The following is an 18,125-nucleotide window of genomic DNA, read 5'->3' on the forward strand; positions in this document are numbered from 1 at the left end:
ACTAAAATTCATGAACACGACTCATACACTGTTTCACATCGATGAGCATGTAACCTTGTTGGTCAGTACGAAAAAGATAGAATTATCTAAGGAAGTAGCGATGGAAAGAATAAGGGTAGGGAGGGCTGGAGAGGAAATAGTGTAATACGGACAATACAGAGATATCCTGTGGTACATTTATGAACAAATCGTTCATAAACATGTATTACGATCATTTCTGTGCTTTCGTAAGAATCGTCATGATGTCAAGTCTAGTTTCCAAGTAACCTACTCCTTTGAAATCTTTTAGCTCATTAAATACTATCTCATGAATTTCTTATGATAATGAATTTCTGTCGACCATATATGGTAACATACTAAAATTGTCAAACGAACATTCTCAATGCGTTGTTGAAAAAATGCGAGGGGTGGCTCACTGATTTGATCGCGCGACAAAAATACCTCATACTTCTTTATACTTCATTTCAAGTTTTAAGCTAACTGTTATGGCTATGATACAGGATTTCGCCGCACAACAGATTCAATATCTTGTTTTGACTGATTCGATTCTCTCTTAACTTGTACAAATTTGTAGTCATTCTGTATATCGTACTGCTTTTACCGTGAATTTCTTTTATTTACAAGGTTTCATAACCTCTCCTTAATATTTAACGAAGACTCTTATCTACGTGAATTTCGATCATTTCAAAGTATAATTACGATGAAATTTTGATGAATTATTTTATATTTTATTACGCCGTTTGACCAATCATCCCTCATTCAGATGTGTTCTTGTTTGCCTAACATATCCTTGGGGTTAATATGGCAGTCATTTTTCTAACTGTTACTACTATATAGCAATATAGATTATTATTCAAGAAATTTATCACTGTAGAAAAAGAAAAATATGAGTCGTTTTACCTAAAAAATTATATTTAAATTGTGATTTTAGATTTTTGGAATGATATAGTATTGTTCTATACAGGTACATATGTTTATACTAAATTTTTGTATGAAATTTACACTTAAAATATTATCATAAAATTGGGAAATTAATTTATCTAAAAATCTCTAATGTTTTAGATAATTATTGTTATTAAATTCTTTTTGTAGTGATTCCAATTTTTAACTAACAATATTTTGTTGTGCATCTGATACCAACGCTCTGTCTATACCTTGAAAATAATTCATCTTCCAGTTGAATTTATTTAATAAAATATAATAATATATTGTATATATATAATATAATGCATTAGAGTATCTGATTGAAATACAAAAGGGATATGGTATATAATTAATATTAAATAATATTAAAAGTTTTACCATTCTTTTCCCAAATATAGTTTTTATTAAAGATGAAATAAATGAAAATTGTTGAATTCAGTAATTATATGTCGATACATTACATTTAATTATTGGTACAGTTACTTAAGCGTTGTATAAAATAGTTTTTGTAAATATATTATACTCAAAGAGATAAGTCACAGAAATTTTATTGAATATGAAAATCTACAATTATTTTAATGTATTTGATATTGTGTGCAAAAAGTGTTGTGAAATTATTAATGTAATATTTGCTCTCATTAGTGTAAGAAGATTCAACGAAGCTAGGAGTTTATTTAAAAATTGCAAGACAGATAAAAGTGCATCGAAAGTGCATATACCTGACAAATATATTTGTGATGTGATAATAGAACAAATGGGATGTCAGTGTAATAATGTTGTGCCAACTTTACAGATGGATAAACAGGGATGACTGATAACTGTTGGAATTCTGGTGGTGGTAAGTTTTATAAATTTTATATTATGTGAGTACACATTTTTTAATCCAAGTTAGACGAGCACCCTACTATATTGCATGAAGTTACTAGCATACTGAAATTGAAACACTTATTATTATATTATATTCCAATAACAAGAAAATGACAAAGAAATATCATTACAAGTAAATTATAAAATTACACATTTTATTTATTATAATTTTACATTTTATCATTAAAATGTCAATGGTAATCAGGATTCTGCAGAATACTGCTTTTGGAAAACAGGAGATAAAAAATATACTTTTGCAATTTACACTTTCTTTATTTTGATAAATAAAATAAAGTATTGTGTATAGAATGTAATATACTATGAGTCCCACTGTTATTTTATTATACTACAATATAACTAGTACGTTAACAATTTGCTATAAATATATTTTAATAACCTATAAAGCATGGCAAGTCTCATTCTTTTATGTAATATATTATATTTGCTCGCAATATAAAACTGTTATGTTAGGTATTGACAAATTAAAAATTAATATTATTAATGTCATATCATGGCTGATACTGTCATGATCTATATGTATATGTAGATGAAATTAATGTGGCATGTTTATGATTAGAAATGACATTAACAATAAGCTTTATACATGACATAAATATAATTATACAATCTTTTGCTCGTAAAAATTAGTCTAAGCTTATTTCAATGCTCTTTATTTATTTCCAACAAGTGTTATATTTATGTCAAGCATGATGAAACCAAATTATCAAAAATATTATACAAGAAATATTTACTTTATTATGCTAATGCAACAATTGTTAATTGTAACTGTTGGTTTGATTATATAATATAAGAATGTTTCAAATTTTGTTTTCTGTTATTAACTGAGATATGATGTTAAAGGTCTCAGTTAAGATTTGTTAAAAACTTAAAATCAAATTAAATATTCAAATTGAATGCAGAAATAAAAGTATTCATTTTGAACATAAGATTGCATAATTAAATTTAATAAAAATGGACAGGAGGATCTTTTTTTAAATGACTGAAAAAAATGAATTTTTAATAAAGTAAAAGAAATGTTTTATTGCTATCTATTGCTATTTTAATTGTTTATTATCATTTGAAACAATGTACACTAATTTTTGTATAGACATACTATATTTGTATGAAGTTATTTAACATTTTCAAAAGTATAATTACATTCAATGAAAATATTGAATAGTATTTCAGTCTTATATGTATGTTTATGTATGTATTTGGTAACAGTTAACAAATATACCTACAATTCCTATTATATATAAAAAATGGTAAAAGGAGACATATTTTTATATGTGACATTCTGTATTTTATGAAGAGTTATAGATAAATATTTTGACATAATTACTTTATATATCGAATATTTAGTCGAATATTCCGACCTTACCATCCAAGTTACAAGATATTATAATACAATTCATACAATCTTTTATTCATCTCAGGAAAAATGCGCCTTATACGCTTGGGGCAAAAGATAAAGTATAATGCCGTTTGAAATTTTGTTCAATATACATATGTACACATACACATATTCACTCATAATGCGTGACATAATTTATACTATTTTAATAACAACGACGAAACTGAAATGTATGAAATGTTGAATGATATATTTTGGGAATAATGCATAACACATAATGCTTTTGAATTCTAACATTTTAACCAAATTATATTATCCCTCTAAATGAAATTAGAAAAAAACTTAACGGAAAATTTCGTGCTGTTTGACGAGTTCTATAATCGTATAGTAGAATCTTTTTCTCAAAATGTTAATTGCACTGTTTTTTGTAAATTGGAAAATTTTTTCCACGAATTGATCTCTCAAGTTATTCTGTGAATAAAAGTAGTAAGATAAAGTTATCGAATACTGAATACTTCACACGATATTTCATTTCCTCAAAAACTTATGACGCTTAAACGTTTCGTTATCATTAAAATGCAGATATGTATGCATTTGTGACAAGTGTAGATATACAAAAATATAATATATAATATATCTACTCAAATCGCAATTTTTTATTTGTGTCTATAAGAATGTTTTGCATAAATATCCGTAGTCTAATCACAATCTAAACATCTTTTTATACATTCGTATATATTTTCCATTACATTTTTTAGTTTTCATTATTCTCCAGGATGTCATATTCCTGATCAGATGACGGTAGCTTTATTCCTACTTCTAAAGCTTTAATAGACTCTGTTTCCCATTCTAAAGATTTGCCATTTTGTACCCTCAAATCTTCTTTTAGGTAAATCCTAAATCATTGTTTTCTTTCATTTGAACTAAGATCAGTATGCATACTTATCGGTTCTCTGTTTGGTCTGTATGCCTATGCTCGCTATGCTCGATTCCAATCTCCACGTGTAATCTGGAATATTTCTATACAATCCTATCGCCATTTTGTCCTTTTTTTACTGTCGCCACATCTCGATTCTATAAAGTAACATCGGGCTGATGAACACGTCCAAGAGATATATTCTTCTTTTCCAGGCAATGAAAAAGAACCATCTGAAAAGAACCAGATACTTACGTATTTAGAACACTCTGCTACTTCTAACAATAGGTCCGTTTCTCCTATACTGTTAACATATAACAATCTATACTTACGCCGAGCTAATTTTCCTTGGAGTAACTTTTCAACGATTTGAAGATTTTCCTGATGTCTTCATCGACAATTGCTAAAACGTCGATCATAAATTTCACAGTCAAATGAATTTCCAGTCCTATCTTCGTTGTTTCTCAGCCAATCTCTTTCCGAATGTTCTAAGAATAAAATCAACAGCAGCGGATTAATGGCACAGTACTGTGTGTCACCTGTAACAAAGATTTTTGTTCAGCATACATTCATATTTTTCGTAATTATTTGTTGTTTTCTCGTATATTTCTTTTATCTTCTGCATCACCCCCTCCCCCGACTGATTTCCACCGTTATTAGCTTATTACCAACTTGGAGACATTTATCTAATAAAATTCGTTATTAGTGAGATTTGCCTAGTTACATAGCTGTGTTATGCTACCGATATTACTAATAGCATATCAGACTAATTCCTTCACGGTTGCAGTCTGATTTGAGAAAGGTTAATAAAGTTCTTATTTCTGTATTAAGTAGCAGCACCATCTGAAAAATATATTCAGTTTACTTTAATATTATTGGGAGAAAAGTATGTAAGGTTGGTAACTACAAACTACTAACAAACCTTAAAATAATAACTGTGAATACACAAGTTGTATTAACTAAACGATGAGTAATTGTATATATGTGTGTGATATCTACTGAACCTTTGTGCCTTTAAGATTTGTTTATTTTAATTGGAAGGGAGATGTGTGAAAATTACGGAATTTAGTAGTAAATTAATTGGTAAAAATTATAGGAATTTTGTTTCTTGAGAAGGACTAAGGTTAGGTTGGGGTTAGGAATTAGAACTAAGGTTAGGATTAAGAGTAAGGGTACAGTAGGTCCACGGCTGACGGGTGATAAAGTGGTGAGTAAGGTAGGCAATAGAGTCATGAAAATGGATCTGGTGCCATACTGTGTCGAAAGTGAAAAAAGTAGTTAAATACTTTACTGCTTTGATATTAACTCTAGAACAACGCTGTTACACTTTCCAAATATTTTTAACACGCAAGCAACCCGAGATAAGATATGAATGTTCAAAATAGTATTCAATATTCCCTAAAGATTTGTTTCTATTCTTTCTTGGATATCGGAATAAAAGACAACCGAATAACTATTACATCCATTTAAATTTATTAAAGAAAAAGAACAATTTTACGTTAAAAAATTGTAATATTTTTCAACTTTTAAAATTTCTAATTATAAATCTAGAAAAAAATATTTCATCATTTATTTCAAATATTTCAGGCAACTAACAATAAGATACAATTTCCTTATATTAAAGATTTTGCGTTAATAAATGAACATGTGTATCAAATTCTTTTCTTTCTATTATTTCATAAATCAGGGTACATATTAGAAAAATAGGCAAACTCAATGAATTAGAGACAAGTTAAAAATTTGTTCGATCGTCAGCAACCTCATAGTGTCCTTCTAGTTTACTAAACAAAAAGAAAGAGGATAAAAACGAAGCAAAACCGAAGATTGTTCAACGATACAAAATGTTTTCATATATAGCATTTTTCTGTTTTTCTTTTTCTTTTTTCTCTTTCTCTCTTTTTTTTGAGAAAGGGGATGGAAGGAGAAAAAGAAAAAAAAAAGGAGGAAGTATACATCAAATATTTGTTTAAAATGTCTTTTAAAAATTGGTGCTCGTTATCTCTGATTCGTAAAAGTATTTTGGAAATCTTTCATGGATAACAATTATGCTGTGTAAAGCTTTCTAAAATTTAATTAGCGCTGTAATGAAGTATGACTCATTATCACCGCTATAATGGTAATGGTATTTACTTAATACAATATGTTATGTATGTAATATCATAACATATTCGTAAAAGTTTCCTACTAACTCTAAGTGTTCAAATATTTTTATGAATTACTGTACGTTTTGTATATACTATTTCCTTTCCATTGTCTGTTCTGCTAATTGTTACTTGCCTGAAATGTGTTACTTTCTTTATCGTGAATGTTATTTTTACCGAAACTTTAATATAGTTTCGAACCACGAAATTTGCTTTGAATCCGAAAATTTTCTTCAAACAATTCTCTTTAAGAATTCTCATCAAGTTGATACAGTTTGATTTAATAACTACGATGTGTTTTTTCAGGCGCTGGCGTCAAGATGGAGCACTTTCAGGCCACCCTGGACCCAAGGAAGCAGGAGTTATTGGAGGCCCGCTTTCTCGGAGCACGGGTAAGCTATTTTTCGCTTCTACTTTTTCCTTCTCTTTTCCCTTGCTTTCTTCTGCATTGTTTCCCTTTCTGTTCATTCTTTTTGCATATTTAGCAAATATTATAAGTCGATTAAAATGGATTGCAAATCATTTCAATATAACAATATAACGATGTCTTTCGACATTGTGCGAGATGGAAAAATTTGTGCGTCTTTAAAATCGAAGTGATAATTACTGAGAGCATATATTCACCATTAGGTCATAGCAAACTTATTACATATTCTGAGCAGACGAATCCGCTTTTAGGTCACAGCGACTTTTTTGCGAACGAATACAGTAACGAATAAAAGTATTGGCAAACTGCAGATTGTCCTATGTAAATCTGTAAAACACACGATCGTTCGTCGAATTTCTTTCGTAAAATATATTTTTCTAATTTAACTATGTTACAATCTATTATCGTAACAGTGCAATAAAAATGCATAGTAGAAAATACATATTTAACAAATTGTTTTTAACGAAACGTACATCAATTACAGTGAAATGTAAAGTGAAGATTTATTCCTATGTATATTTTTGCAAACGTTCGCAATTCGCTGTTTGATATGAGATTCTCCGTCTCAGGTGTACCACCCTGTTACCAAGCTTGGATTATATCGTGCAGTCGAACATTTGCGAAACTTCGAGAGTTTACAAGGGCCAGTTTCCCTTCTGATCCACCTTGTATTCCTAGGCTATGTGACGATGGTTGTACGGATGACTTTCACGGATGTCTCGAATCGCAATATCCGATGTAACCCTAATATGCCTCTTGGAGCACGATATCGTGTATTATGTGGAGATTAGTATATTAGTGTACAAATTAATTCGTTGCCCTTTTTACACCAAGCTTTAGACTTACTTAGAGAAAAAATAAAGTAGGTCTCAAATTTCGAAACAGTTTTCTTCATTTTCTGTACATTCATTCCTTCCATTAGGCAGCCGATGAATTCTATCTTAAAAAAAATAATAGTGGTTGTTTCACTATAGCAATTCATTTTCAGAAAAAGGATCACGTTATGTGGATCGCTCGTCCGATGGTTTAAGGTCGTTGAATTAGGTTGTAAATACGGTAAAATCGCATTTATCTTTATGAATCCATTTATTTGAACGAAATTTTAGTTAGTAGCATTATTTAGCTTGAATGGGCATTAATCATGTAGATACTCAGAACCCTCTCACGTAATAGCAAATGACAAATGACAAGTTGTAGATTATACTATCAATTTCTATTGTACAATTTTGCTATCTCACATCGAATAGAGCGATCAGGTAGCTTGTAATTTGTGAAATTCACTTATAGAGCTTTACACTTATATACTATTGCCAGCCCTTTTTGCATTATGTATCTTTGAACATAGTCAGGTGTATATATCAGGATTGTTTATAAATTCTGCAGTTCACGTTGCACTGCATTGTATTGATATAGAGACTGGCCAAAGACATTTACTCCCAGCTTTTTTTAAGTTTTACTTTCATCGTAAATGTAAAGATGAAGCATACGCTATAAGTAAAAACAGTGTAAGTAAAAGACTAACAAATGAAGAGCCTCGTAACGCATAAAATAGAAAAAGTATATTGCCGTAAGAAGAAAAATTGAAGTCATTTCTGTAATCCGTCCGTCAAACTATCACGCGTGTAGGTTTTGTTAGATCAGATTCGTTGATATGGTGAATCGACGATAGAGAAATGACCTTGACTGGCCAACATATTTGGCTTGTACTTTTGAACTATTAACCTATTTCTGACCTCCTTTTATCTTATAACAGTGACGCGTGAGGAGACCTAAACTGTGTACGAATGTCTAACCGTAATAATACCGCCAAAGGTCGTTTTAATTTGTATTAAAATTAAAAAACACTAAGAGAAGATAAAGAAGAGATATAATACTATTTCATATAAAGAAAAGCTTAATAAATCTTCGAAGCTAGCCGGAAGCTAAAAAAGCGCGATTATGGCAATAATAGGGAAACTCTCACGTGTAAATTCAACATTTATAAAAACATTGAGAACTCGCAATTTAGAAGATCAATAGTTTATCAGATACTTAATGTCAAAGTTCTATAAATAATTGTAAAGGTGTACCCATTCCATTCCACGTCAAATTGATTGTTTTTGTACTCGATGTACGGAATCTTTCGAAACTAAATACAAATTTTATCCAATTGAAGTTTATTTGCGTGTATATTTGTAATTCATATGAAAATAGAAAGTTCGTCATCATTTTGCTGATATCAGAATTGTTAAAAAAGATACAGCCTTTTGTCGAATTTTACCGAAACTATCTTCAAATAAGAATTCTTTCTTTCTTTCTTTCTTTTATTCTAGTTTCAAACGATTGCCCCCCTTTACTAATTTTTAAAAATAATATTAATGAACAAATAAGCGGTCAATTCATTCCTATACAACGCCTCATATCATTCGGTAGAGCCGTGACAACTGTGCCGAATCATGACGGATCGTATTAAATCGTATCGGGTTGTATTATGCTCCCTACAGAAGCCGAATATGCACGTCCGTTCCTTCTGCTTCTCCCCTTCTCTCGCAATTCTACTTCCTACCTACCATTAACGACACTGCTCGCCTCCGGCGGATGTTACTTGAAACGCAGCTATCGATAGTTTCGAACGTTCCTCACTGCAGTTATCAACGTATTATCAAGACTAATATTTTTCTTGTTTACTACCTGTTAAAGAAATTTACACATAGATTTTGCCCTTTTTAATCTTCCCCTGCAATTTCATTCACAAATACATTATCAAGTATACATATTATATATTATAAGTTATCTTTGTGAATATCTCTTTTAATTCATATTAACATTTTCTGATTCATATTGTAGTTACAGATCATAACTGATTTCATGTTTACCAAACTAGACGTTAAGATCAGGTCAGGGGATAAAGTGACAATAAATTACTGAACAAGTGTTTACACAATGCTCGTCATTAATGATGAGCATAGTTTGATGAAGTATTTTCTTAACCCTTTGCACTCGGAATTACAGTTGTGCTGATAGGATTTATTCGATATTGTATGATATTTATAAAGTGTCACACGTATCTTATAAGTATCTAGTTTATAATGCTACATATTAGACATGAACTTTGTATCCAAAAAAATGTTCTGTCTTTTTAAAGATATTCGCACGTGATCAATTCATGTATACATTATGGACATTATATACAGAACGATCTTCCAATCGGTCGCCACAATTTTTCAGGCACTTCCAATGGCCCGGCAAAGAAGTATTTTAAATAAAAGCTAATCGATTTTCGATCGACTACAAATTTCGATATAAGACATTTCCAAACAATTGTTTTTTCGATAAAAGGTCAAAGTCGCCTTATCTTTCTTAAACGACACTACGTATTTTTATTTTATACTGTTGTAGCTGATGTTAAGACGACCAATTATACTATGACCTTGAAATGACCTGGAATCCTGAAATATCGGTTTTATCAACGGAGATGTTATCGTTAAATGTAATTTTATTTCGGTCAAATTACACATTTTAAAATGGTTAACCTTCAACAAGAAAAATATTAGTCATACACACAGAAGGACTCTTACGAAAGGAACATGAACAACGTACAGAAATAAACACACCTTCTTTAGTGTTGCAGTACGTTTGTGCGTCCTATTATAATAAATGCTGTAACTGTAGCTCATAATCTTGTAAACGTGATTCCGAAAGATGCAGTAAATTTGTATTGATTGCTCCTACAATGCTGTCATAACGAATGTCTTGACATGCTGTACGGATTCGGTGCTTTAGATAATCAATGTTATAAATTAGCATAGCGTAGATCATCGACTGTAGCTGATTCTACAGAAAAAGATTTAATGGGAACAAATCGGGAATAAAGGTGGTCAAGAAAATAGGTCCGTAAGTGCTCAACCAACGTTTTCTAAACATTTAATATCATACTAAATAAGGCATGTCTATTTCTGTAGGCTGTTTGTGCTCCTTTTGTAATACGCATATAATTAATATTTTTCGTGTTGGAGCTCGTCATGTTGAAACGTGTAATTTGATGGAAATAAAATAATTTTTAACGATAACTGTTCTTTGATGAAATCGATATTCATTCGGTATCACTTTACAGTCATGGTAACAGGTCGTTGAACTCGTTTTAACGTCTACTACATCGGTATGGAGTCAAAGTTACGTAGTGTCATTTGAAACAGTCAATCAATTCGTGGATCACCCTGTACATAGAAATAAAATGTAAAGTACGAAAGTGATATGATGATAAGGATTCAAGCAGGCAGCGATTGTCTTGATTTTTGCAACAAGAGACTTTTAGGAGGATTTTAAAAGGATTAAAGGAGGATTTTATTGTAGTGGAAAATTGATAAATTGGTTTATTCGTTTTATTACAGTGTTGTTCGAAAAGGATAAATTTCTTTCTATTGTTACCTTTTGTTTTTTAGTAATCGTTCAGACAATTATTTCAAAAGATACCAACCTTTAAATTATGGCTATGTTGATATGCTTGAAATGGGTATTTATGTGCCATTAAAACTAGATACGGAAATGTCGTGGAAATTTTCAGGATGATCTAATAGTTCCTTCGGATAAAGCTGTTCGATCATCAACCAGGGACATGTGACACGCAATTTCAATCCCGCATTCGCTCATATCATAATCATTCGTTCTGATTTATTGCCACGTGGCCGGCAGACGTGGTCATACAAGGGTGGTATCATCCCTTGATAAGGTAACGGTCGCGAAAACAATCTAAAAAGACACAATGTCCAAGAACATGGTGACATTCGATCGTATACTTGACTGCTTGATTTCGTATACTTTTAATTAGATCTTGTTATGCCATATCTTGTATTTCGTAACTGTGCAAAAATTGAAAATTTTAGAGTAATTTTTACCGTTGTAAGAAGTGGTGTACATATTTAATTGTTTTTCTTTAGTCTTCTCGAAAAAATTCTCGAATTCCGTGTGTTTCATTAACTTCTGTATGACCCTAATATTATTACGACCATAATTTACAATTATAAGAATATTTCATTTATAAAATTCGACATATTCCCGAACGGTTAAGGCTTACGAATGTACACGAGTTATCCCGAACTAGACCGATCATAGGATGCCGGAGATCAGAGAGGTTAAAGGATACGCGAATCATCTCTGGGTATATCCTTTCGTGTACCTCTTCTTTTTGAAAATAAATTCGTTAGCCTATATTTTGTTCTGACTGAGTTTATTAGTTCTGTAATTTTATAATTTCAGTTACAATAAATGGTTATATTTACAAATGCAAGATGCATTTTATATTTATAACGTTCACAAAACTCATAAAATATGCAAATAATTTGGCAATCTTAAATTAGATTTTAACCCATTCAAATAACACGCATGTACATAAAATAATTGTGCTAAATGATAATGTATTATATCGATGTAATTGGATAAAATTCATTAAAAAATTAAAAATTGCGGAAATGAATAATAAAAATTTAAAAGAGGAAATTAGGTTATGTTAGTATAAAACAAGGCCATATAATTGTTCGTCATCATACGACTTATCAACAATTAAAGCAAGAAGGTATCTTTTTCATAGTAAAAGTATAATGGGTTAGATTGACTCGTAACCAACAGTCTTGGCGAGGGAGATTCATGAAAACAAGCAAGTTGTTGGTGCATGTCCCCCGTATTGATCCTTTCGATAGTAAGTAGGTACTACGCACATTGCATGGAAGGTTTATACATACCTACCTACCAACCTTGAGAACCAAACACGTATAGATAGACCTGTGTTCAACGATCCTAGAACCTTTTCGAGTTTCAAAAGCTTGTAACTTCGTCCTGTCTTGTATCAGTGATATTTCAGTTTTCTTCTCGATGACTATTGTGTTTACATACTGATCTACTCTACAAAACTGGTATTGTAATGTTTTCTTCATGAATCACTATCTCATATTTATTGGTTCTCGTACGTATCTGATATTAAAACTTTAAGCTTTAAATTGAACTTCACATCGTTAATAATCGGATTATTCTAATTTATCATATTATAAATACTTATCAAACCTTTAAAATTTAAGTCTAGGAGACTACAAAATTTATTGCGTACAAAATAATTATCCTATTTTATTTAATTTCAAAATCGATATGCGCAACGGTTTCGAAGAAAGTGGCTTGTCACACTTTATGTATTTCAACCTATATACTGTGCATTGTTAATGCACTTAAGTAGCCTTACCACACATATCTTAGCAATCAAAAGATATATGTAACTTTTATAGCATAAACACCCCTTATTAATATTACAACATTTTTAGTTCTCTTTTCTTCAATTCAATCAAGTAAATGTCATAAAGATTTAAAATTTGTAATAAGAATTTTTTACTTGAATTATATACAGGCTGTTTTAAGTTTCTTTAGCCAAACGTTACCAGTATTTTATGGATATAAATAAGAAAAAATGTTATGTAAACATAGATTCAGAGCTTTATTAAATAATTGCTAAAGAAATGTGAAAGGACTAAAGGTGTACAATATCACTCATTTTCTCATTACTAAAGTAGGCTTTTATGTGTGACTAAATCTGGAAAAAAGGATTTAACTCTGAATTACTTGAACATGCTTTTTATTAAACCATGCTAACATTTGCTTGGTCAAACACCGGATGTGCGGTAGATACGATAAAATTTGTAGAAGTGAAAGATATCTACTTTGATTTTGATATTAACAATAAATAAGTAGTTTATGCTCAGATTCATTTGAAATGTGCGCAACTTGATTCCCAAAAAATGTAGTATTGTATTTTCTCTATCTTTTTACAAAAAGTCATCTACTGGAATTTAAAGAAAAGATTCGCATAAAAGTATTCACTTTGATCATCTATTTTAGAAAGGGATATTTGGGATTTTGTAATTTTAATAAGAGATTTGTAGTTAATAAAATTCAGGTATATAATTTATTAATTTTTGGTATAACAGTTCATGACCTTCTGCTGTCGATGAAGCTTAGTAAGATATTGAAGAAAGACGGTGATATGCTCCAAATTTTATTTTGAAAACACGTGATTCACTATAGTTAATTTTAACTTTATATCATTATAAGTGTTCTAATCTTATTTGATGTTAAATCGGTAATGTTGGTAACGACAAGAAAATGATAGAGTACTCGCGAAGATCCAAACCGAGTGACACAAAAATACACAGAATGTCAGATTTATTTTATACTTCATCTATGATACAACACGGAAAAGGGGGCGACACCTAAAATTCAACCCGCAATCTACATTACCGTCCGTATCTAGTGTCACATTGGACACCTTTCGCCGACTGTTGATACGTTGATATCTGTGCATACAAGAAAAATAGACATATGCATATATGTACATATTTCCTTTTTCTTCCATCATTACTTTTCGTCTGTCTTATTATTGTTAACTTCTAATTTTATTTATTTATTTCTTTTATACGTCTTATTCTTGCTACATAGTCACTTGTTTCATTTTTCTAGTATTTAAATACATATTTAAGTAATTATTCATATGCATAAGTATTTATAAACTTTATTTATTATAATTTTATTATACATTGTTGCCTTATTCTTTTTGGAATTAGTCCTCTTCAGATTATACCATTAATTACTTTAGTTGAAAAAAGATATCATGAAAATAGCAGCATACATCTGTTATACATACTCTATAGTTAAGTAATTTAAAATTTAATTAAAATTAAATTAAAAAATTTCTTCAATTGCAATTATTTTCTGAAAATGCGTCCATTTTTTATAGGTACAAAAAATTTTAACAAATGTTAAAGAAATTCGAAGAGAAGTGCGTTGCATATAAAGTTCTAAAAAATTATTCGGTACATTAGTTATTTAGTATTCACAGAATTTTCAGATTTACCACATCGTTGTGAGTTTCCAGTAAATTCCCTATAAACGTTTATAAGTTCTGTAATTTCTGAGAGATTTCCTGTATATTTACCGATAATAACGGATAATTTTTCTATATTAAATAGCACATCAAAACACTTCTCTCCACTATCTCTTCGGTAATGTGTACTTTAACTGTATTAATCGAGTAAGAAAATAGAAGAAAGATCTTTAAAATATAACTTTACTGCAATCTAGAACATTTTGTCCAAAATTACTAATTGCCAAGGAAACAGATTTTGACCGTAATAAAGAGGTCGCTACCAACAACCATCTAGTGCCACGTAGAAGAACTAGAGCATTCGATCGTTACTGATCTTCCTAGTTTAGTATTTGGTTAAGGTTCATATATTTGAGCCCCACCCTAAGTTTTATTTTAAATATCATACATAATATAACAAATAAATCATGCTGTATAAATCACTAATAAAATTGTACGTCAGTTTTATACAAAGTTATCACACTAATTATACTTAAAAAATTGATAAAATATCATTATTTTATCATCGATATTAGAAAAAGAAAATAATATGGTGATATATCAAAGTACACGTTGATCTTTTATCGAAGACACTTTTTTCAATTCCATATATATATATATATTATTTTATTATATTATTATTTATAATACTATTATATTATATATATTATTATTAATTATATATATTATTATATTATATATATAATAGTATTATAAATAATAATATAATAAAATAATAATATAATTCCAATATATATCTGTATATATAACAATAATTTTTACAGATAAAATTATAAATATAGATAAATATACCATAACTAATAAATGAAAATTTAGAAAAAGCTATTGAAAGTGGATCTTAACCTGATAACCGGATCATCCTCTAATCAGAAATTTCTATAATCGTAAAATTAACAGTTAACTTAAAAATAAATCAATCTAACTCAATAAGTCAATTCTTCCAAATATAAATATGATATAATTTATTTGCAGCAGAAATTATTGTATCCAAGAGATTGAAAATTTAAGTAACGAATTAACTCGACTTTTCCGGTTGACAGGTTAACGAAGAATTCGTTTCATAAGAAAATGATTGCAAGTACACAAAAGCACTCCAAGAAAAATTTTTCATGATTTAAATATCAAATTACTTGAATTGGCAGCACAAAATCTGAATTTGAATCCAATTAACAACTTGCGCAATTTATTGAATGTTAAGATTTCATTACATATGCGCCATGACAGACTATATTTTTTAAGACTCATTACTTACTCATTACTTGAAAATATTATGAATTAAATTTAAATTTATAAAACTACAGATATTCTCATTGAATTTCGTTAATAATCATTTCCACCAATTGTCTATCTAGTTTTTTTACTTGGCCTTATATGCAACTCATTTATGAGTATTACTTGCGAATATTTACAGAAAAGTTACGGAAAGATACATCGTTTCGAAAAATTATTAGAAAGTCATTAAAAATATAAGAATTATCAGTCATTTTGAACCTTATTTGAACACATTACGTTTTTTGGGTCATTTTAGACTCATCATGTTTGTTATCATTAAATTAAATATTTTTTTAATTATTATTTAATAATCTACGAGATTGATTATCACTTTTCATGCGATTATGTAGCTATTATTTTTACAAGTGATCGATACTTTCAAATATTTAATTGTTTTACTTTCGCTTTCAGTAATTTAGATTTAGGGAAAGAACGCTACTTATTTTTCTTATTATTTATCAACGTGTTTGTGTGTATGTGTTATGACAGTTTCACGCTTCCCTCGTTTTCGTAGATACATTATGTAATCTATATTCTCGTGATATATTTAATGAAAATACTATTACTCATTGCATGCATTGCATAATCCCATTTATTAATTGAATTCTATGTTGCAATAGGACTGCGTAATTTCAGAAAAATACGTGATATCAGTCTTTCAAAAAATTATCTTGCAAACAACGGAATAAGTAAAAGTTAGTTAAAATCTGGAATATATGTGGCAAGACTTTTAACCCCAATCCAGATTAAAAATTGTTTGTATCATTGTATCAATAACTCTTAACAACTTTGATTTATTATAACATCAAAATTTATGTATTATAAAATGTATTATAAAGCAAGAAATTTTAAAATTATGTTAAAGTATCTAGCTATCGCTAATTATCATTTAAAATAATACATTGAATAGTACACCACCAGGAAGGTAACAAACAGCATTTAAAAGCGGTTATGGAAATATTTTAAAAATTAAATAAACAAATAAGCATATTAAAAATATAAAATTAATAAAAATATTCGGTAACGATTGCGCTATATTTTTAAAAGGATATTTTAAACCGAGCAAAATGATGAGAACTCGTAGTGTGCAATGCGCACACGCCGTTTACACGGGGCACCGGAACATACCTAGCTTTTCCTGAAACGGTGTACACAGAAAACCGCGTGGCTATGAACAGTGAGCAAAGCGCAAGCCAAGGCAACGAGGCAACGCCGCGTGGCCGACCAGCTGATCGGCCAGAGACATGCGACTACACGGGGTAGAGAGGGAGAATCGTGCGCGACTGGGCTAATGAGCGTGCGACCTATTGGGAGTTCATTGGAGGGGGCTAAGGCAACACATGGAGGGGAAAACAGTGGTTCCTTCCATGAAAGAGTGGGGGTAGTCATTGCTGTGTTGCCGTCACGTCGAACATTGCTGGCTGTTGTCGCCACTGTTTTCTACAATCGAATGGCATTGCAAGGTCTAGGAGCTAAACGTGTATCTACCTTCACTTTATTTTTTTTTACGTTAATGTGCTCTTGAGCTCTTTCCTATTTTTCATGCTTATATTTATGCCAAGATATCTATACATGTCACGTGTACCTCCTAAATTGTTAAAATTTAATATCGAAGAGGATATTCATAATATCCAGAAATATTATGACATTTTATCAAGACATTTATTTTATTTGAAAGGTATCGAGACTACTTGGAAATCAAAATATTTTTTCGAATATTTAGAAATTCCCTTATTCATTATGCTAATCGTACGTGCTATATTTATACTAATCTTTTAACCAAATGTTTACGATGTATTACGATTAATTATGCAATTAGCTATGTGATAAAATAATCGAAACATCTTTCAAAGATATACTATATTATTTTATTATCGAAATATTCTTGTTAAACCACATTAATTCATGAATTTCTTGAGTTTAATAGTTTTTATTACAAATCTGATTATTACAAAGAATCACGTATGCTTAAATCTAATATCGAACACGTGGTGAAAATTCGTTAACACAAATTCTATTTCGAGAAAGCGAATTTTTGAGAACGAACTGTACGTTCGTTAAGTAAATATGCTAGAACTATTCAGTACATACATCGAGAAATGGAAACACTGCGTTGATGCGATGTTGTCACAGTATCCGAAATATTGCAACGTTGCTCCTTGCCTGAGTATCGCATCGATAGCATGAGGTACATACTTCTATTTCGTCGTCTTGTTCAACTGTGCCGTCAGAAAACAGAAGATACGCATAAACGCTGACACTATTTTAGCAACGATTTCCGCACTTCGATATTTCGTAATTTTATCAAAGTTCGCAATTGTAAT

The 18,125-nt window shown here is 30.1% G+C and overlaps 1 protein-coding gene and 1 long non-coding RNA gene across 8 annotated transcripts in view; one reads left to right on the forward strand and one right to left on the reverse strand.

Annotated features, from left to right (window-relative positions):
• The window catches only part of LOC132904817 (serine/threonine-protein kinase tousled-like 2), a 30,546-nt gene that overhangs the window by 540 nt on the left and 11,881 nt on the right, over positions 1–18,125 (forward strand). For 3 of the 5 annotated variants that reach the window (XM_060955553.1, XM_060955551.1, XM_060955557.1), the window contains exons 2-3: positions 1,576–1,762; positions 6,509–6,594. In XM_060955553.1, coding sequence (XP_060811536.1) covers positions 1,732–1,762; positions 6,509–6,594 — 117 coding nt within the window. In that variant the 5' untranslated portion in view covers positions 1,576–1,731. The remainder of the gene's footprint in view (positions 1–1,575; positions 1,763–6,508; positions 6,595–18,125) is intronic. The other 2 variants (XM_060955554.1, XM_060955552.1) reach the window with 1 other exon arrangement.
• Positions 3,782–18,023, reverse strand: LOC132904854 (uncharacterized). 3 transcript variants are annotated; one of them, XR_009657669.1, is made up of 5 exons: positions 17,893–18,023; positions 4,804–4,904; positions 4,629–4,747; positions 4,394–4,549; positions 3,782–4,294 (listed from the first exon to the last, which is right to left on the reverse strand). It is a non-coding gene; the product is annotated as an uncharacterized LOC132904854 (long non-coding RNA). The 3 variants fall into 3 exon arrangements; XR_009657668.1 differs by having other exon boundaries at positions 4,786–4,904; XR_009657670.1 differs by lacking the exon at positions 4,804–4,904 and having other exon boundaries at positions 17,893–18,008.

This window comes from Bombus pascuorum, chromosome 3 (assembly GCF_905332965.1).
Source record: "Bombus pascuorum chromosome 3, iyBomPasc1.1, whole genome shotgun sequence".
Lineage (NCBI taxonomy): Eukaryota > Metazoa > Arthropoda > Insecta > Hymenoptera > Apidae > Bombus > Bombus pascuorum.